General features: G+C 42.1%; 1 protein-coding gene across 4 annotated transcripts in view; it reads left to right on the top strand.

The window, feature by feature from the left end:
• NRXN3 (neurexin 3) overlaps positions 1–21,264 on the top strand; it is a 1,763,013-nt gene that overhangs the window by 491,628 nt on the left and 1,250,121 nt on the right. For all 4 annotated transcript variants that reach the window (XM_068964453.1, XM_068964455.1, XM_068964456.1 and 1 more), the window contains 2 exons: positions 1,498–1,936; positions 8,671–9,054. In XM_068964453.1, coding sequence (XP_068820554.1) covers positions 1,498–1,936; positions 8,671–9,054 — 823 coding nt within the window. The remainder of the gene's footprint in view (positions 1–1,497; positions 1,937–8,670; positions 9,055–21,264) is intronic.

Here is a 21,264-nt window from a genome sequence, read left to right as displayed (position 1 = left end):
AGAAGAGAAGCAATTCTACAGCTAGATGTTTGGGATTAAATGATATATACTGGAATGACTCACTCAATTAACTTTTTATCACTGAGATGAGTTGTAAGAGTTTAGCACTTAAGTCTCTTTATTTTACTGAAAATGGAGATAAGACAACTTTCTCAGGGCTGCAGAAAGGACCAAGTGAGTTAACAGCCGCACTCAAAATAGCTGAGATGTTTGTTTCCATACTCCGTGTCCTTTCTAAGTGCTTCCCATGTAGTAACTCATTCCATCCTTAAGAAACAGTCTATTCCTATATTCCCATTGTCAAAGGAGGAAGCAAACCAGAGGACATTAAATAACTTTGAAGTTCACACAGCTTGGAAGTAGTGGATGTAGGACTGGAACCTAAATCGAGGTCCTGATTAGAATTTGAATAAGACAATGTGAAGGACATATGAAAGTGGTCTACATAATCAGTACTCAGATGCTAGCCTCTTTGCCCTCTGTTTCCCCCTGCTTATTGTTACGGTATGGATGTGACATTGCCTAGAGATCAAAGGACCAAGACCTATCTGAGGGCCCTGCATCACAATTCAGTTGTAACAACAACAAAACCTCTGAAATTCTAATCTGGGGAAAAAGATTAATCCCTACTTCTACATAGATTATATGAGGTTTAGAAAGTCATAATTTAAAAAAAATGTTTTAGGGTGTTTCATTCTCTTACTTTGTGTATATAGAGGATACATGCAATGTGGAGAAAAATATAGATCTTCCCTCCCAACGCTTAACACTCAGTCATCTTATATATTAAAAAAAAACTGTACAGCAAGATATAGTGAAAAGTAAGTCTGTCTCCACTCCTGAATATTAATTCTACAAATCCTCTCCCTAGTGACCATTTTATAGTTTCTTGTGTTTCCTTCCAAAAATGTTTAATGCATTTGCAAACATATATACATAAAATGCACACTTCCTGACACACACACCCACTTTGCATAATGATAGCATAATTCACATGGTTCTGTTCCTCGCTGATTCACTTAACAATATTACTCAGAAAATCCCCGTCAGAACTGGGAGCGCTGCTTTGTTTTTGAGGGCTGCCTCATGGTCCATTATACGGATGGGCCAGTCTGTCACTGATGGTCATTTAGGTTGTTTCTGGTCTTTTACTGAGGACACTGCAGTAAATATCTCTGGAAGTATTTGTGTCTGTGCAACTCAGTCTCTCTTTGATTTCTGCTTGCATTGTGTAACTTTCTGATGCTGCAAAAAATCGGCCAGAAGGAAACAGACAAAAGGAACACAGCGGAGATACAGGGGCTTCTTCCCGGCTTGTGCGCACCTCAGAGGTTTGTGCAGCTGCTTTTAAAGTGCTGTGGCTCATGTTTCTCATATTATTTCAGACTCTTGTGTCCTGAAGCTTCTTCTCAGGCCTTTTCCCTGAGTTCCCAGTGAGCGATGGGTGGTTGCAGCTTGCAAGATTGATTCATATGGCACTTGTTTGACTTTTGACAGGTTGTTTATAAGAATAACGACATCCGTCTGGAGCTGTCTCGCTTGGCCAGGATTGGGGACACCAAGATGAAGATCTATGGCGAGGTGGTATTCAAGTGTGAGAATGTGGCCACACTGGACCCCATCAACTTTGAGACCCCAGAGGCTTACATCAGCTTGCCCAAGTGGAACACCAAACGCATGGGCTCTATCTCCTTTGACTTTCGCACCACTGAGCCCAACGGCCTGATCCTCTTCACTCACGGCAAGCCCCAAGAGAGGAAGGATGCTCGGAGCCAGAAGAACACCAAGGTGGACTTCTTTGCTGTGGAACTCCTCGATGGCAACCTGTACCTGCTGCTTGACATGGGCTCAGGCACCATTAAAGTGAAAGCCACACAGAAGAAAGCCAACGATGGGGAATGGTACCACGTGGATATTCAGCGAGATGGCAGATCAGGTAGGAAGAGGCAGGGTGTGTGCAAACTTCCCCTTCCTTATAGTTTTTTCTTTTTTTTTAGTGTTTGTACTTGCTGATTCTTCTGCTATTCTCCTGAATGCTTGTTGTAAGATGATGTTACTGAACAAGACACCTGGCTTATCAAAGGCTGACATTCTTCTCATCTCCCTTGTCACTCACTGCACAATGGTTTCAGTGATAGCTCTGAGACCCTGGGACTGAGGATGGTTTTACAACGAGCATTCTCACTGCTACCAAAGTGACTGTCATGTCACTGGTGTGATGGGTTTTTTCCCCCTTCTCTTCTTATTCTCCTTTTTCTTATCACCATAGAAACCAACTGTGACATCACAGATGCTGCTCTGTGTGATTACTCTTGTAGAATAAGCCGCACTGTGCAAGGGTTTATGCAACGATTCACCCTTCAATAATTGTCAAGAGTCATATTGCAGGGGAAAATTATGACAAGAAAGGAAAAGACAAATTGATTTTTCCTGAAGTCATGTTCAATTTAAAGCCTTCCTTTGGTGTGAAAGCCTATATTTCACTGTTTGCTCAGACCTCACTAACTCTCCCTTCGTCTTCATAACCTTCTGCATTTGCTTCAAATGGCTTTGTTTCTGCAGCCGTGGATCAAACAAGCTAGCCCCAGGCAGTACATAGCCACTCTAGAATAGTAACAAAGGATGGGAGTGGGGAAACACAAATAGAGAAGCTGAGGCTTTGGAATGCCTGGACAGTCTGCCTGCTTTCTGTGGACATGTGGTGATGAAGGTCACTTCCTGTGCCATCAGAAAGGACATTTCACCCAGAGTAGTAATTAGAGCATCTGAATTTCGCATTTAAATCCTGATTCTCCATTTAGGTAGTATCATACTCAAGAAATGTCTCGGCTCTGTTTGCCATATTTTGAAGGTTTTTCTCTCCTGGTGAACACAAAAATGCCTTCCTTTTGGACATTTTGTTTCTGGGTGCATTTGGCCGATAATAGAAAGCAGTAGGTTCCCCTAACAGTCTGTAGCCAGGGATGGCCAGGCATGCGTGGATGGCTGTTCCACATCCTCCCAGAGCTGGAGGGATGGCGGAGATGAGCAGTGTTGCCCTTAGGAGGAGCCACTTAGGTTCCGTGCAAAGGGCAGATGGGTGGCAGATTGTAGACCTGGATGGTTTATTGCCCAGAAGGTGCCTTATTGATTGCCTGAAATTTGATCGGAACCAAGAGACTTCAAATGAAATGTGCTTGTTGGGCAAGAATGAGCATTTTGTTCTTTTTAAGCAGAAAACACACAAATTTAATTTCTTCTGAGGCCAAATCTTTCAAAGTTTATCCGTAAATGTCGGCCGGGGCAGAGCGAGAAAGCTATCTGAGAATTATAAAGGAAACACTCCTGCTAGTTTTTAAGACCATGCACATTGGGTTTTCGGACTGGTCATGGTTGACGGCTTTCATGATTGACTAACCTAGACCTTGGCACAGCTTAAATGTCACCTATCTGAGTCAAAGGGAGGCTAGAACATGTAAAATTGCCACGTATCTATTTCTGTTTATTCTCAACACTAATTGCTTTTTCAAGTAGGGTGTTATTTTGTCTGGTTAGAACCATCAGACCCATTTTGACAAACAAGTTTTGATTACAAAACACTTTAATTTTATACTTGGGTGCCATGGCATTGGTTTGGAGAAGGAAATGGCAACCTACTCCAGTATTCTTTCCTGGAGAATCCCATGGACAGAGGAGCCTGGTGGGCTTACAGTTCATGGGGTCGCAAAGAGTCGGACACGACTGAGCGACTTCACTTTCACTATGGCATTGGTTAATACTTTGACACACTGATAAATTTGATCAAGACCTATAAAAGTTTACTGAGTAAACAAGGGGACGACAGAAGATGAGACAGTTGGATGGCATCACCAACTCAACGGACATGAATTTGAGCAAACTCCAGGAGATAGTGAAGAACAGCAAGCCTGGTGTGCTGCAGTCTATGGGGTGGCAAAGAGTGGACGTGACTTAGCTGCTGAATACAACACACACTGATAAATTTGATTAAAGCCCATAAAAATTTACTGAGTAAGCAAGGAGGTGATAGAGGATGAGATGGTTGCATGGAATCACTAACTCAACGGACATGAACTTGAGCAGACTCTGGGATATAGTGAAGGACAGGGAAGCCTGGCATGCTGCAGTCCATGGGGTTGCAAGGAGTGGACATGACTTAGTGACTAAACAACAAAAAAATAATTTTCATGTATAAGCAGCATAAGAACATTTTAATATGTTTTTTAAATGTAGATTTATTTTTATTCAGAAATACTTTCATAATCAATGTTAATTATCACCCACAGAGATGTTATGGGGAGGGAGGTGGAAGGGGGTTTCATGTTTGGGAACACATGTAAGAATTAAAGATTTTAAAATTTAATAAAAAAATAAAAAATTAAAAAAAAAAAAAGAAGTTTAAAAATTCAAAAGGGACACAAAATAATTAGTCTTAGAGACACAAAAATGGGTCTTAGATGTTATGTCAAACTTACAAGTTTTAAAAGTGACATTTATACAGTGTAATTTAGCTCTCATAAGTAATTTTTTATAATCAAATTATTTCAGTAAGAACACAAATTATCATATTACTTTTTAGATTATTTTTTGTTTTACAATATATTCTTGTCAATAAATTATTTAAAAATATTTAAACCTGATAGAAACTCATTTTTTAAACAACGTGCCATGGAAGAAATACAGTATCAGAGACACTCCTGTCCTTTACATGCTGTGGAGATGGGGAATACTACAATTGGGGGAAAAAAAAAAGGCTCTTAATGCATTTCCTGGGGAGCACATTAATATTTACACTTGGGTCTATTATTCTTTAAACCAGTTTAGATTTGAAGAAATTTCAGAAGGCTTTTTTAAGAAATGAAGAACTTCATTTCTTCCTGAGAGTATTTTCTGGTATGTCGTTCTTATCAGTTCAGTTTAGTCGCTCAGTCATTTCAACTTTTTGCAACCCCATGGATTGCAGTATGTCAGGCTTCCCTGTCCATCACCAGTTCCTGGAGCTTACTCAATCTCATGTCCATTGAGTCAGTGATGCCATCCAACCATCTCATCCTCTGCCATCCTCTTCTCCTGCCTTCAACCTTTCTCAGCATCAAGGTCTTTTCCAATGAGTCAGTTCTTTGCATCAGGTGGTCAGCATATTGAAGCTTCAGCATTAGTCCTTCCAATGAATATTTAGGGTTGATTTACTTTAGGATTGACTGCTTTGATCTCTTTGCAGTCCCTTGGACTCTCAAGAGTCTTCTCCAATACCACAGTTCAAAAGCATTAATTCTTAGGTGCTCAACTTTCTTTATGGTCCAACTCTCATATCCATATATGACTACTGGAAAAACTGTAGCTTTGACTGGATGAACCTTTGTTGGCAAAGTAATGTCTCTGCTTTTTAATATGCTGTCTAGGTTGGTCATAACTTTCCTTCCAAGCAGCAAGTGTGTTTTAGTTTCATGGCTGCAGTCACCATCTGCAGTGATTTTGGAGCCCAAGAATATAAAGTCAGCCATTGTTTCCACTGTTCCCCCATCTATTTGCCATGAAGTGATGGGACCAGATGCCATGATCTTAGTTTCCTGAGTGTTGAGCTTTAAGCCAACTTGTTCACTTTCCTCTTTCACTTTCATCAAGAGGCTCTTTAGTTCTTCTTCACTTTCTGCCATAAGGGTTGGTGTCATCTGCATATCTGAGGTTGTTGATATTTCTCCCAGCAATCTTGATTCCAGCTTGTGCTTCCTCCAGCCCAGTGTTTCTCATGATGTACTCTGCATATAAGTTAAATAAGCAGGGTGAGAATATACAGCCTTGATGTATTCCTTTTCCTATTTGGAACCAGTCTATTTTTCCATGTCCAGTTCTATCTGTTGCTTCTTGAACTGCATACAGGTCTCTCAAGAGGCAGGTCAGGTGGTCTGGTATTCCTATCTCTTTCGAAATTTCCCACAGTTTGTTGTGATCCACACAGTCAAAGGCTTTGGCATAGTCAATAAAGCAAATGTTTTTCTGGAGCTCTCTTGATTTTTTGGTGATCCAACGGATGTTGGCAATTTGATCTCTGGTTCCTCTGCCTTTTCTAAATCCAGCTTGAACATCTGGAAGTTCTTGGTTCACTTGAAGAAGACTGGCTTGGAGAATTTTGAGCATGACTTTGCTAGCATGTGAGATGAGTACAATTGTGCAGTAGTTTGAACAGACCTATATTAAAATGAGGCCTGGCGTGCTGCGATTCATGGGGTCACAAAGAGTCAGACATGACTGAGTGACTGAACTGAACTGATATTAAAATGAATAGTTTTAAAAACATTTCGTCTTTGTTTTTCAGTCCCTTACGTCTTCTCTGACATTTCTGCCACCCTGTGGACTTTAGCCTGCCAGGCTCTTCTGTCCATGGGATTCTTTGGGCAAGAATACTGAAGTGGGTTGCCATTTCCTACTCCAGGGTATTTCTGACCCAGGGGTCAAACCCGCATCTCTTGTGTCTCCTGCACTGGCCAGTAGATTCTTTATCACTGAGGCTTCTGGGAATCCTTATAAAAAGTTAATTGTATCTAATTGTGGTGCCTGCTGCTCATCCTGAAGAATATGACTGAGAGGTGATCTTGGGAACCTTTTATTTTCATTGCCAACTGGAAGACTGACTCTCAAAACAGTTGTGGTCACACACTTAGAGGAGGATTTTGCTCAGGATGGATTGCTTAAGGTTCCACTATTTAAATCGGTTCCAGGTGCTGTTCTTCACTTGGCAATAGAAGCTCCTTGCTGTTGGTGATCAGATTATTTCGGTGGAGTGTGGTGGGTAAAGAAGGCAAACTGTGCAAGAGAGCAGATGATGAGGCTTGAGTCCCTTTCTTCATTTGTAAAATAGGGGAAATACGAACGTCAGCCACAAGATTATTCTGAAGCTTGAGTCCAGAAAAGCACAGAAAGTACTAAAAATGGTGGCCAGGACAGTCTTATTGTTATGTAGGGTTTTTGTTTTTGTTTTTTTAAGATTTAAAAGCAAAAAGGGAAAGCTGGTTTATCCAGGAGAAAATTTGCAGGGGAGAGTTGGGAGAGTGGGCCTCACTGAGCTCCCCAGCGGCCCCTCGTGCTCTATCTGCTTTCTGCCGCTGGGTGTCCTTTGCAATTTAGAGTGTGCTTCACTTTCTTGATCTCATTTGATCTCCCAGGCCCTTCATGCTGTCCTCTGTCATAGCCGAGGGAATTGAGACACAGATGAGGGAAAGCTGGCTGATGGATGGCCCTGTTATCCTGGTACCAATAAGGGACTTTGAGAAGACTACAGCTTTGAAAGTTTTGGCATGATGTTCAGATATCAGTTTGATTTTTCAGTTAGGAAATTGATCTGTAACTGGGTTCAGGGACTGGTGCAGGGTTAGAAGGGCATTTAAGACTGGAACCCCAGTTCCCAAGTTCCAGGTCAGGCTCAGGGTTGCATCTGTGAGCTCGTGTGACCAGTCCAGCTCTGATCTCATCTCTTGTTGACGTCCTCTGGCAACCTCGACTGTAGCCACACTCCTGCCTACCCCAGGGCCTCTGTAAGTACCATTCCTGGTGCCAGACACGTTTCTCTTCCCCCGGGACTTGGCATGCCTGGATCCTTCTCAGCATTCTGGTTTCCGCTTACCTGTCACCTGCTTAGAGGAGCCTTTACCAACCGTCCACTTGAAAGCAGAACCCGTCTGCTGGGGCTGCTGCACCCACTTATCTGCCTTCCTCCCAACTGCCATTCGTCCGTCTCTTCTGTTTATCTGGTGACTTGCTTATTTTCTCTTCCTCTACTCTGGAACATCAGCTTCATGAGAGCAGGGACACGGCTGTCAAATTCGTGTCTGTGCCTAGAACTATACTAGAGATAGAACAGGTTCCGATGCATGCTTGTTAAGTGAACGCATGAAGAAACATGTTCCAGTTAAAATTTGTCAAAAGCAATGAGTGTTGAAAGTACATACTGGCTGGACTGGTACCTAAGACAAGTACAGAGGATATCAGCGCATGGAGAGAGAGCAGAGAGAGACAGACAAGCAGGTTCCATCCTTCTGGCAATGGTGAGCCAGTGGTGAAGACTCAGGCGGGACTTATAGACTCTGTCCTAGGTACAGAGTAAAAAGCACCTTACATATATGAGCTCATCCGCCTGCAGTCCATAGGGTTGCAAAGTTGGACGTGGCTGAAGCAACTTAGCATGCAGGCACGCAGCCATCACGGCAACCTGTGAAGTGGGACAGTTCCTTTCCCATTTTACAGATGAGGAAATTGAGGACCAGAAAAGTGAAGTCAATTCTTCAAGTTTATCTGGCTAGTATGTGGCAGAGCTAGGGTTTAAACACAGGAGGGGATGGTGCTGCTGTCCATCTATATGGCATGCAACCTTTCAGCCAAGACTTTTAGGTAGGAAAAAAAAAATAGTATTTTAGATACTGGCCACTGGGATTGTCCTGGGTCTTCCTCTGGGCTCAGCTATCTTAGCTGCCAGGGACCAGAACCAAATGACCTGCGTTGTCCTTTTTCACCATCTTGTGGCCTTTCACTCCCCGCTCACATGGTACTCTCCTGGCCGGGCCACACTGGTCTCCCATTTCACCCGCTAGGTTCCTTTCATTCAGTTCAACTGGGAGGCTCACCTGGGATGCCAGGAGGGCTGTGAGCTCACTCTTTGTCTCCATCCTCCCATCCCAGGTACCATATCAGTGAACAGCAGGCGCACGCCGTTCACCGCCAGCGGGGAGAGCGAGATCCTCGACCTGGAGGGGGACATGTACCTGGGCGGGCTGCCAGAGAACCGCGCTGGCCTCATCCTCCCCACCGAGCTCTGGACCGCCATGCTCAACTACGGCTATGTGGGCTGCATCCGCGACCTGTTCATCGACGGGCGCAGCAAGAACATCCGGCAGCTGGCAGAGATGCAGAACGCCGCGGGCGTCAAGTCCTCCTGCTCACGGATGAGCGCCAAGCAGTGTGACAGCTACCCCTGCAAGAACAACGCCGTGTGCAAGGATGGCTGGAACCGCTTCATCTGCGACTGCACGGGCACTGGCTACTGGGGACGGACCTGCGAGCGGGGTGAGTCGTGTGGTGATGCGCTGGGTTGAGAGTGGGGAGACGTGCCCGGGCTTCCTTTGCTATCGCGGACATTTCCTTTGGACCTCCCTGTGCTTGCGTGCTTCTGGGGGAGAATTTTCTTAGGTTCACTGCTTTCCAGATGACACCCTTTCTAGGTCTGGATGTTTGGTTCGATTTGGCTAGGACTGGATCGTAAAGAGGGAAACTAGCATAAATAGGAGCTAGGTCATGATGCTTTTTGGATGGAATGTTTGACATCTTCTCTTTGAGAAGGCCAATACTTTTTCTTTGGGGATTCTGGGTGGGCTCACCAACTGGCTGTTTCATTTGTTCCTTGAACTCATGCTTTTTGGGTGCTTTCTCTGGGCTAACTCTCACATTAGGCTAAAAATAGCCCCAGCCCTGTTCTTTGGAACTTGCTGCCTAGTGGAATAGTTAGTTGTTAAATAAATAATCAGTTACATGTTGAGTTTTATGAGGCAATGGTGTGTTGGTTGAGAACATGAATTCTGGGGTAAGACTGGATGAGAAATGTGGCCTTTATAGAGTGATATGAACTCAAGATAATATCATTGAGACTTGATTTCCTCTTCTTTAAAATGGAGATAATCAGGTTCCTTCCCTCATAGCTCAGTTGGTAAAGAATCCGTCTGCAATGCCAGAGACCCCCAGTTTGATTCCTGGGTCAGGAAGATACCGTGGAGGAGGGATAGGCTACCCACTCCAGTATTCTTGGGCTTCCCTTGTAGTTCAGCTGGTAAAGAATCTGCCTGCAATGTGGGAGACCTGGGTTTGACCCCTGGGTTGGGAAGATGATCTGGAGAAGGGAAAGGATACCTCCTCCAGTGTTCTGGCCTGAAGAATTCCATGGACTAAGAGTCCAACACGACTGAGTGACTTTCACTTTCACTTTCGTTACCTGCTAAGTGAAGTGAAGTGAAAGTCGCTCAGTCGTGTCCGACTCCTTGTGACCCCACGAACTATACAGTCCGTGAATTCTCCAGGCCAGAATACTGGAGTGGGTTGCCCCTTCCCTTCTCGAGGGGATCTTCCCAACCCAGGGATCAAATCTAGGTCTCCCACATTGCAGGCAGATTCTTTACCAGCTGAGCCACAAGGGAAGCCTCCTCCCTACTATTAATCAGGATTAAATGAGTCAATAGATTCCTGCACTATGAAAAGCGTATAGTCAATGTCAGTGATTGTTATGGTTAAAATGATTGCCATCGACATCATTACCAGGAAAGTACAGAAAAGCTTGGGATTCCTTTGCGGGGGGATCCAACATACTGTAGGGATTCATAGAAAGCTTCAGCAGAAAGAAGTATGTAGGTTGAGACTTGAAATATGAGTAATAGGTAGCTTGGCAACAAGGTGGGAGAAAACCATATGTCTTAGATTGGAAGGACGTTGTGTGCCAAGAGGTAAGAGACCATGGCACAGTTGGGGAACCAAACAAAGTTGATAACTGAATGGAGGGGGGAGTGAGGGTGGGGGGAAGGGTGTGAGAGGTGGCTGAAATGTTGGGGAACAAACAGTGGCGGCTGACCCTTTAGAAGAGACCATCTACCACTTTAACTTCTTACATTTGCACTCAATTTACAGTTTGGGTACAAGGCAGAGATAAAGGTAAGCAAAGAGATAACATCAAGGTACAGAGATGCCAGTCTATAAGCCATGTCCAGATTGCAGCTTGGTTAATTCTTTTACATGCCAGTGACACACAGTTTAGCTGACTGTCTATGAACTGTCTACCTTGATTTTATATGAAAGTATACTTTAGACAGTTAACAAATTTTTGCTGAGGGCATAGCTCTTTAGAGCTTCGAGAATACTGTGTTTGCAGTAGACATAGCTTCTGTCTCCAGAAGCTTATCATTTATTTAGTTGAGGTGTTGAGACATGTATACAGGAAGCATAGATGTTTGGTTCTTGTATAGATGATGCATGACAGCAGCATGGGCTGGACCACTAGGAGAACATGGAAATTCAAAGAAGACTTTCCTGATAGCGACATACAGGGCCTCATCTCTTAAGTATACCAGTGGCCAGACTTGTTCAGGTTTCAGAAGTCTGGTGATGAGAAGGGATCCTGGAACAGGCTTGGGTAACCAGGCAAGGGTTTTCAAGGACTCATTTTTTGAGGTCAACCATATAGCTAGCTAAAGTGCATTTCAAGAGAACTGCAAACCTTCCCTACAGCTGGACTGAAAAAGAGAACATAGGATATTGGAATAAAGGAAAAGGAGCTTTCTTGAGGCTCATAGAAGTTAAATTCAGATTCACTGAATTTTCAGAGCAGCGACCCCAGAACATGAGCTGAGATGAGGAGGCTGCCACCTGGAACAGAAGTGGGTCTCATTTGGCTGGCCAGTCTGTCGAGCTCCTGAATGCTTTCCACATCTCTTTTTTAGGGTAGACGATCTCAGTTGCTGGTCTGGGGAGACAAAAGGTCATTTGACCACTGTGATACATGAGACCATTTGGATAGAAGTCAGGATATTGTGGATGGTCCACCGTCAAGGAAGGTAGTGTAAGAACCCAAGGTCCCATCAGACATCCCTTTCCAACTCAAGGGCCTTGTGATTACTGAAGACAAGCAGCAGTGACTGGAGACAGCTGTGCAGGGTGTCCCTAGGATCACCTTTCCACGGGCAAATCAGAGGAGGTTGGTCCAAGGTTTGCCAAATACAGTGAAAGTCATTGCACCTTTTATGTTGTCACTTTTGACTAGTCATTAAACAGCAGCTGATTGGGGATATATGAGGGACAATTATTCCTGGTACAGTGCAGCCAAAAATCATCCATTGTGGCCAAATGAGAAGGAGCTAGCAAATTAAAGACATTTGATCTATACGTCGCTCAAACCCCAGACGGGTCCACTGGTTGTTTTGTTCCCCGGCTAATTGTCTTCTGGTCCTGTATTGTTCCCGACACCGTGTTCAGAATGAGTTAGTGGAGTGTAAAAATGATGGGACTCTACTTTGCTGGCAAAGAAAATAGTTTCCCTGTGACATTGTTTTTCTTTATTGAAACTGATTCATCAGCGGAGATGCTTTGAGTCTCTTTTGTTCATTTTTTCATACAGGTGGCAGACGTTTGTTGAAATCTGAATTCGCTCCAGGCACTGTGTTAGAGGCTGGGAATGAAGGGGAAAAAGAAACTGACATAGCCCTTGATTTTGATCACGGGGTGTATAGTCTTTGGGGAGAGGGAAAGGTGGGGAGTGTGCTAATGTGTGGCAGATATCAGGCCTGATGTCTTAGGGGATCAGGAGGGCAGACAGATGGGAGAGGCCATGCCTATATGGGTGAGTGGTTGGGAAAGGGGGACCTGAGGTTACTTGGATTTTTTAAATCTCCTTTTAATAACAAAACTGTGGCCTCTCTCTGTCTCTGACCCTCAAGATCCATTACAGGCACTTCTGAAGAGTGGTAAAGGGTGAGTGTTAACATCCCTTATGCAAGACCGTCATCCTCTTTGGCAAGGAGTGCTACCCCACCCACCATAACACCATCAATGTGTTCATTCCATTTACAGTTCTCTAATTTTTTTTCCCTAGAAGCAGTACTAAGCCTGAAATTCATTTGTACCAAATTTGAGAAGACTAAGACAATCCCTGAGGCAGTGTGTCCCATCTAACCCCAACTCTGTTCTATATTTGGGCTTCATAGTAGTGTCTGTCCCCTGGTGCCGTTGGCCACACAACAGAAATGGTGGCTGAAAGAGTCACTTGTCTACATAAAACGGAGAAAGCATAGGCAAGATGCTGAAAACCAGTATCCAGAGAAAAAGCAGAGTTAGGAATGGCTCTGGGAAGACGCCAAATGGCCAGGAACCCAAGCAAAGTGAACAAGCACACCCGTCTTGGATACAACTCCCAGGTTAAAGTTGTCAGCCAGAGACAAGGGAATAAGGACAAGGGAACTAGGAACTATATGAGTACCTGGAAGTGTTAGTCACACAGTCGTGTCCAACTCTTTGTGACCCCGAGAGTGCTTCTGCTGCATATGAGGACCAGCAACTCTAAATCTGACATATAACAATTGGCTTCCTGTTGCATTTAGATTTTCTTTTTCACCATGATCTGCTACTATTCTAAGGAGATGCAGATAGATTCACCCATCCCAGTTGTTCAACTGTGGCTGTTCTGGTTTCTTCTTTGTTAGTCATAGTGTTGTGGGAGACCTGTCCATGACCTAAAAAGCTAAGGCCTTCCTGCTGTAGCCATTTAATGCCTGTTTGTTTGATTAAAGCGCATCTGCTGGAAGACTGCTTGCCATTTTAGAAGTCCTACTATACAGAGGAAATATTCTATCTTACCTATTGTAGGATGATCAGTTGACGTGGGACGACATAGGCATCTTCTCCTTGTCAGTGTAGCCAAACTGTAGTTTAATTAGTGGGGACCAAGTGTCCGTAGGCAAGGTTGTGGGTTTATTTGTAGACCATCAAACTTTAGTTTGAGGCTGCTGCAGATTCTATCCCCTTCCCTAGATGGCTTTTTCTGAATGCATGCCATCATTTATTTAGCAAGAAATAAAACAGGGCTCAGCACAAGCTCATTTCTATGACAAAAATAACCTGCACTCCAGTACTTAGACTTGGGATGACCTAGTGGTTAATAGCATGAATTTTAGAGTCAGATGGACTTGCTTCCTAAAGTTGGTTCTCTCAATAGCTAGAAAGTATACAACATATTTCTTATTTTTCCCAAGTCAGTTTCCTTATCTGTAAAATGGGGAGACTGATACTTACTAGATAAGCTTCTCTTGGTTGCAAGCTTCAGAACTGACAGTAGCTAACAGAGTCAAGGAATGAGACTTACCACATGATTTGTTGTTCAGTCGTTCAGTCATGTCTGACTCTGTGACCCCATGGACTGCAGCACATCAGGCTTCCCTGTCCATCACAGCTCCCGGAGCTTGCTCAGACTCATGTCCATTGAGCCAGTGATGCCATCCAACCATGTCTTCCTCTATTGTCCCCTTCTCCTCCTGCCTTCACTCTTTCCCAGCATCAGGGTCTTTTCTTGTGAGTCAGCTCTTTGTATTAGGTGGCCGAAATATTGGAGCTTCAGCATCAATCCTTCCAAGAAATATTCAGAACTGATTTCCTTTAGAATTGACTGGTTGGATCTCCTTGAAGTTCAAGGGATGGTCAAGAGTCTTCTCCAACACCACCATTCAAAAGCATTAGTTCTTCAGTGCACAGCCTTCTTTATTGTCCAACTCTGACATCCATACATGACTACTGGAAAAACCGTAGGTTTGGCTATATGGGCCTTTGTCGGAAAAGTAATGCTTTTGCTTTTTAATATGCTGTCTAGGTTTGTCATACATGATTACCTAGAGAGTTATTGATCAAATGATGACCTCACAATCTATCTTGAAAAAGAAGCAGAGCAGCTCAGGGGAGCCCAAGGCGCTGCAATTGAAGTGATGCGTCTCTCTTGACCTACAGTATCCGGAGTTTTTCATGCGAATTGACATTTTTCAAAAAGAACCTGATTGGCTCAGTTTAGTTCATCTGTCTGTTCTACCAGTCAGCTCTGTCCAGGTGGGCAGCCACCTAGAATAGATATAAACAATCACCTACTGTGTAAGTATGGGATCTTACTGAACCGCTTTCTTGGTGCCCTTTCATGGTTAAGCCTGGGGTACCCTGACCCATAAGGCCACCCACCTGGACTACTTCTATCTGATAAAATACCTCCTAGGGTCATGAAAATTGGATGCCTTTGAGAATATTAATTTGTAGAATCAAGAAAACGTGATAGAGAGGGTAAATCTGCTCTTCTTACTGGTCCCCTGGATTCCAGTGATCTGACGTAAACTCCAACTGAAAACCAAGAATGTAGATATTTTGAGTTCTGTCAGATGACCCTGTTCCAACAGGAAAAGCTTGCAGGCAGCAGCTGCCTGGGGACTTCACTTTCAGCCATCCCCTCTGATGGCTTCTGTGCACTTCTGGAGCAGCAATGAGTGGTACCCTGCCTTGCGAGGGGCCTGGAGTGTGTCACTTGGATGCCACATGGAAATCAGGACATCGGGAAATAGTAGAGCTGGCAAATTCAGCTAATCCTTATTTCTGTGAGTGAGGAATTGGAAACCCTGAGAAGTTAGTCACTTTAACTTGGGACAGCTGTAGAATGGTTAAAGTTCATGGTTCCTGACTCCTAACTCTCTGTACTTTCCATTTCATTGACTAGGCTTTTCTTTTCTTATACCTGAAAGAGGTTGTATTATAAGGTCATTGAAGGAAAAACAGCGCTTTGGGTATTTTTGTTTGCCACAGTTTTCAGCACTGTGTTACACACATATCACAGGGTTATTAAGTATTGGAGGGAGGGTCCCAGTTCCCTATCCTGGGTCTCCTCCTGGTCTGTACATTGCCCTTTGTATCCTCATCTGTTGCTATGGTTATCTACGTGTCGGTAATTGCCAAATAAGTTCTCTAGCCTAGAACTCTCTCTGGAACTGCAGATTTCTATGTCCAGTTGTCTTCTTGATGTTTTCATTGGGATATCTGATAGCTATCTTAATCTTAACATTGAAAATAGAAATCTTAAGTTCCTCCTCCCTGACTTAGACTGCTTGTTTTTCCTTGTAGTTTTTCCTGTCTCAGAAAATGGCATCTCCACTGTCCTTGGCCTTATCCCTTGGTTTTGTCTTTTCCCATCTCATTCAGTCTCAGCAAGTTCCTTTCACCTCCTCATCTAAACTCATCGTACATCCGTCCACTTCTCTCCCTCTCTACTACCGTAATCCTAAGTCAACCTGCATTGATCTCTTCTTTGGAAAACTGGGTAGCATGTCATATGTTATGAAAAACTCAAATTTGTTTTGTGCCTTCCTTAGAGTATTGAAGTGAGATTGTTAAAATGTTTAAATATTCAACACATTATTAAGTAACTTTAGTTCCATTGGCTTTTGGTCCCTCAAGCTGTAGGAAATGAAGCTGTGATGCTTCTTTGGAATTAACTACAACATTCATGTAGTTAGGACTTCCCTGACAGCTCAGTTGGTAAAGAATCTGCCTGCAATGCAGGAGACCCCGGTTTTTGATTCCTGGGTAGGGAAGATCTGCTGGAGAAGGGATAGGCCACTCACTCCAATATTCTTGGGCTTCCCTTGTGGCTCAGCTGGTAAATAATCCGCCTGCAATGCGGCAGACCTGGGCTTGATCCCTGAGTTGGGAAGATCCCCTGGAGAAGGGAAAGGCTACCCACTCCAGTATTCTGGCCTGGAGAATTCTGTGGACTGTGTAGTCCATGGGGTTGCAAAGAGCTGGACACGTCTGAGTGACTTTCACTCACTTCACTTTCACATGGTGATTCCATACCTTTTGTCTCTACCAGGCTTAGTGAGCTAAGTTGTGAGGATAAAAGTTTGTAGAAGACCTGGTTTCAGTTCTTCATGAGCTCACAGTCTAATGGAGGGGTTGGAGGAGTAATCTGCAAATTGTTATCAATCCACCGAGGGCAATGATCCAGGAATAATCATAGGAAAGAATGAGATAACAATTAGAAAGCACAATAGGTCCAACATGGTATAGTACTTTAAAAACAGCTCTGGATCTCTTGGGGTCTGCTGAGACTGACTCACTGATGTGGGAACAGAAGAAAACCTGGTCTCCAAGGTCAAATATAAACATGCCTGTTGCTTTCCCTTGTTTCAGTACCATTGAGGCCTTGCCCCATTTCCCTAGGAACACCTGGGCCCTTTATTTAGATCTGTGACTTTGAGATTCTTACTTGGATCCTCTGGCTTCCTTGTTCTGAAAAAATAAAATGAGGCAATTGGGTTTCATGCTCTCCCAGGGCCCATTCAATTATAAAACTCTGTGATTCTTAAATGTCATCAGCTTGGCAATATCTTCCCTTATCCTGAGTAGAGGGGTAAAGGTGAATGAAGGGCAGAGCAGGGATACTAGTCCTTGTTCCTTGCAGTCTGCAGTACTTTCTGGGTTAGGAGCCTAGGTTTACTTTTATCAGCACTGCAGTGAAGTTGTCACTTCTCTGATTCATTCATCTAAGAAAACAAGTACCTTGGTATACTGGGGATACTTCAGGTCCATGACTTAAAAGTTTTAATTGATAGATTAATGAATAGACTCTTGGATTTCTTAAGATCACTAAAAGGCTGTCTCTTTTTTAGTTCACTTTTTCCCCCCTTTCAGTGAGTAAATACATGTATTAAAGAAAGGAGGCCCCCATGCAAAATGTAATTCATCAACCAACATATCCCCCCTGCTTTTTTAATCCATTGATGCTTTTAAAATTTTTTTATTTTATATTAACAGTATAATTGATTAACAATGTTGTATTAGTTTCAGGTGTATAGCAAAGCAATTCAGTTATACACCTACATGTATCTATTCTTTTTCAAATTCTTTTCCAATTTAGCTTATTACAGAGTATTGAGCAGAGTTCCCCATGCTATATGGTAGGTCCTTGTTGGTTAATCTGTTTTAAGTATAACAGTGAATACATAATCATCCTAAAGTCCCAGTCTATCCCTGCCCACCCCACATACTTCACCCCTGGTAATAGTAAGTTCCTTCTCTAAGTCTGTGAGTCTGTTTCTGTTTTGTAAATGTGTTCATTTGTATCATTAAAAAAAAATATTTTGCAGATCAACTATATCATATGATATTTGTCTTTGTTGCACTCACTTCACTTAGTGTGATAATCTCCAGGTCCGTCCAAGTTGCTGCAAATGGCATTCTTTTTAGAGGCTGAGTAATATTCCATCGTGTATATGTACCGGCTCTTCTTTATCCATTCATCTGTGAATGGACATTTATTTAAGTTGGTGCAAAAGTAAATATGGTTTTGCATTATTGAACTTTGCTCTTTGATATTGGAATACTCTTTAATAAGTGTGGTTATGTTATACAACATTTTAATGTGCATTTCTTCCTTTACGTTCTTTTACTAATGACTCATTACTTGCTGTTTATTTTAGGTTAGGGAAATGATGTTAGGCAAAAAGCAAAGTTGAGCAGTTTTCTTATTTGGGTTCAAATTGGGTCATAAAGCAGCAGAGACAACTTGCAATATTGACAACACTCTTGGTCCAGGAACTGCTAACAAACATGCAGTGCCCTGGTGGTTCAAGTTTTGCAAAGGAGATGAGAGCCTTGAAGGTGAGGAGCACAGTGGCCGGCCATCAGCAGTTGACAGTGACCAGTTAAGAGGATCACTGAAGCGGATTCTTTTATAACAACGTGATAAATTGCTGAAGAATTCAGTGTCTACCATTCTGTAGTCATTCAGCATTTGAAGCAGATTGGAAAGGTGAAAAAGCGCGATAAGTGGGTGCATCATGAGCTGACCACAAATAAAAAAAAATTGCTATTTTGAAGTGCCATCCTCTCTTATTCTATGCAATGATGAACCATTTTTCGATCAGATTTCAACAAAAAGTAGATTTTATGCATCACCTGAAATGACCGAATCGGTGGCTTGACCAAGAAGAAGCTCCAAAGCACTTCCCAAAGCCAAACTCGCACCCAAAAAAGGTCATGGTCACTGTTTGGTAGTCTGCCAGCAGTCTGACCCACCACACTTTTCTGAATCCTAGCAAAACCGTTACATATGAGAAGTATGTATGAGATGCACCCAAAACTGCAGTGCCTACAGCCAGCATCGGCCAGCCAGCCAGAAAGGGCCCAGTTCTCCGTGACAATGCCCAATTGCACATCGCACAACCAGTGCTTCGGATGTTGAACAAATGGGGCTACAAAAATTTTGCCTCATCCTCTATGTTAACCTGACCTTTCGCCAACTGATTACCACTTCTTCAAGCATCTCGACAACTTTTTGCAGGGAAAATGCTTCCATAACCAGCAGGAGGCAGAAAATGCTTTCTAAGAGTTCATAAAATCCTGAAGCATGGATTTTTATGCTACAGGAATAAACAAACTTATTTCTCATTGGCAAAAATGTATTGATTGTAATAGTGCCTACTCTGATTAATAAAGATGTGTTTGAGCCTAGTATAATGATTTAAAATTCACACTCTGAAACTGCAATTTGTTTTTTCTAAAATGTATATATTTTATTGAAGTATAGTTGACTTACTATGTTTCAGGTGCACAGCAAAGTTATTCAGTTATACAAATACAAATATATTATTTTTGAAATTATTTCCATCCTAGATTATTACAAGATTTGACTATAGTTCCCAATGCAGTAAACCTTTGTTGCTTGTTTCATATCTATTTTTTAATTAGAAATCTAGCATTCTATTTATGCTAAATCAAACAAGTAGAATCAAAATGTTAATTTTTTTAGTTAAGCAAAAATTAATGTTTTCTAAAATATATATCATACATATGTACATATGTGTATTAAAGCTTTTCTACTACACTTGATAAATGCTTTAGGAAATACATCAAAAAAAGAAGAAATGGAGAAATTGGAGAACATAAACTAAATGAAATAGAAGGACTGCATATAAAATAGAAAACATGAAACATACTAGGTAATAAAAGTAAAAGATAATCATATAGTCCACTTGATTTAAACATGACTGCTCATTAGAAACATACCTGGAGCTTTGGAGAAAAAAACAATACCTTAGCATTTGTTGTTTTATTTTTCCATTATTGGGAGAATTTTATTTATTTTTTTAGCTGAAGGATATTTGCTTTACAGAATTTTGTTGGTTTCTGCCAAACATCAATATGAATTAGCCATAGGTACACATTTTTCCCCTTCCCTCGAGCATTTGTATTTTACAAAAAATTTCAAGATAATTCTGATATGCTTCTGGATTTTAAAAAGTGATTACAGGTTTTTCTATTAGATCCTAGTTTTGGTGATATAGAGTGCTGTTATTTTTCTGTAGACCGTTCATGATACAATAGTATTAAGTGAGTAATAGTTACATAATCACAAGAATAAAAGATGTTTATCAGTTTTCACAGTCAATAACCAGACAAAAAATAAAAGATAATTACAATTGCAAGCCATACTGGTTAACTTAACAATCTAAAATAATTACATACGATTTGAGGAGGTCAAGCAGAATGATGTGGTAAATGGAAGTGCATACATATGCACATTTTCCATCCACCAGCCAGTCTATGTCTTTTGGTCGGTGCATTTAATCCATTTACATTTAAAGTAATTATCAATATGTATGATCCTATTACCGTTTTCTCAGTTGTTTTGGGTTTACCTTCTGTAGGTCTTTTCCTTCTCTTGTGTTTCCTGCATAGAGAAGTTCCTTTAGCATTTGTTGTAAAATTGGTTTGGTGGTGCTGAAGGTTCTCTTAACTTGCTTCCCTGAAAAACTTTTGATTTCTCCATCAAATCCGAAGGAGAGTCTTGCTGGGTACAGTATTCTTGGTTGTAGGTTCTTCCCTTCCATCACTTTGAATATATCATGCCATTCCCTTCTGACTTGTAGAATTTCTGTTGAGAAATCAGCTGATAACCTGATGAGAGAGTTCCCTTCTATGTTATTTGTCATTTTTCTCTGTTGCTTTTAATATTTTGTCTCTGTCTTTAATTTTGGTCAGTTTGATTACTATGTGTCTCGGTGTGTTCCTCCTTGGGTTTATCCTGCTTGGAGCTTTCTGTGGTTCCTGGACTTGGTTGACTATTTCCTTTCCCATCACTGAGAAGCTGTCAGCTATTATCTCTTCAAATATTTTCTCAGGTCCTTTCTCTCTCTCTTTTCCTTCTTGGACCTCTTTAATGTGAATGTTGGTACATTTAATGTTGTCCCAGAGGTCTCTTAGGCTGTCTTTATTTCTTTTCATTCTTTTCCTGTATTCGGTTCTGCAACAGTGATTTCCACCATTCTGTCCTCCAGGTCATTTATCTGTTCTTCTGCCTCAGTTACTCTGCTGTTGCTTTCTGATAGTGTATTATTCTTCTTCTGTATTGTTTGTTCTTTAGTTCTTCTAAGTTTTTGGTAAACATTTCTTGCACCTTCCCAATCTTCGCCTCCATTCTTTTTCACAGCTTCTGGATCATCTTCACTATCATTATTCTGAATTCTTTTTCTGGAAGGTTACCTATCTCCACTTCATGTAGGTGTTTTTCTGGGGTTTTTATCGTGTCCTGTCATCTGGGACATAACTTTCTACTTTTTCACCATGATTAACTTTCTGTGATATGATTTTTGTTTTAGCCAGTATAAGACTGCTTCTTCTGTTTGCCTTCTGATGGATGATGCTAAAAGCCTTGTGTAA

Source organism: Capricornis sumatraensis, chromosome 2 (assembly GCF_032405125.1).
Source record: "Capricornis sumatraensis isolate serow.1 chromosome 2, serow.2, whole genome shotgun sequence".
Taxonomy (NCBI): Eukaryota; Metazoa; Chordata; class Mammalia; order Artiodactyla; family Bovidae; genus Capricornis; species Capricornis sumatraensis.
Note: the sequence above shows the minus strand (reverse complement) of the source record. Positions and strands in the feature narration are given on the sequence as shown.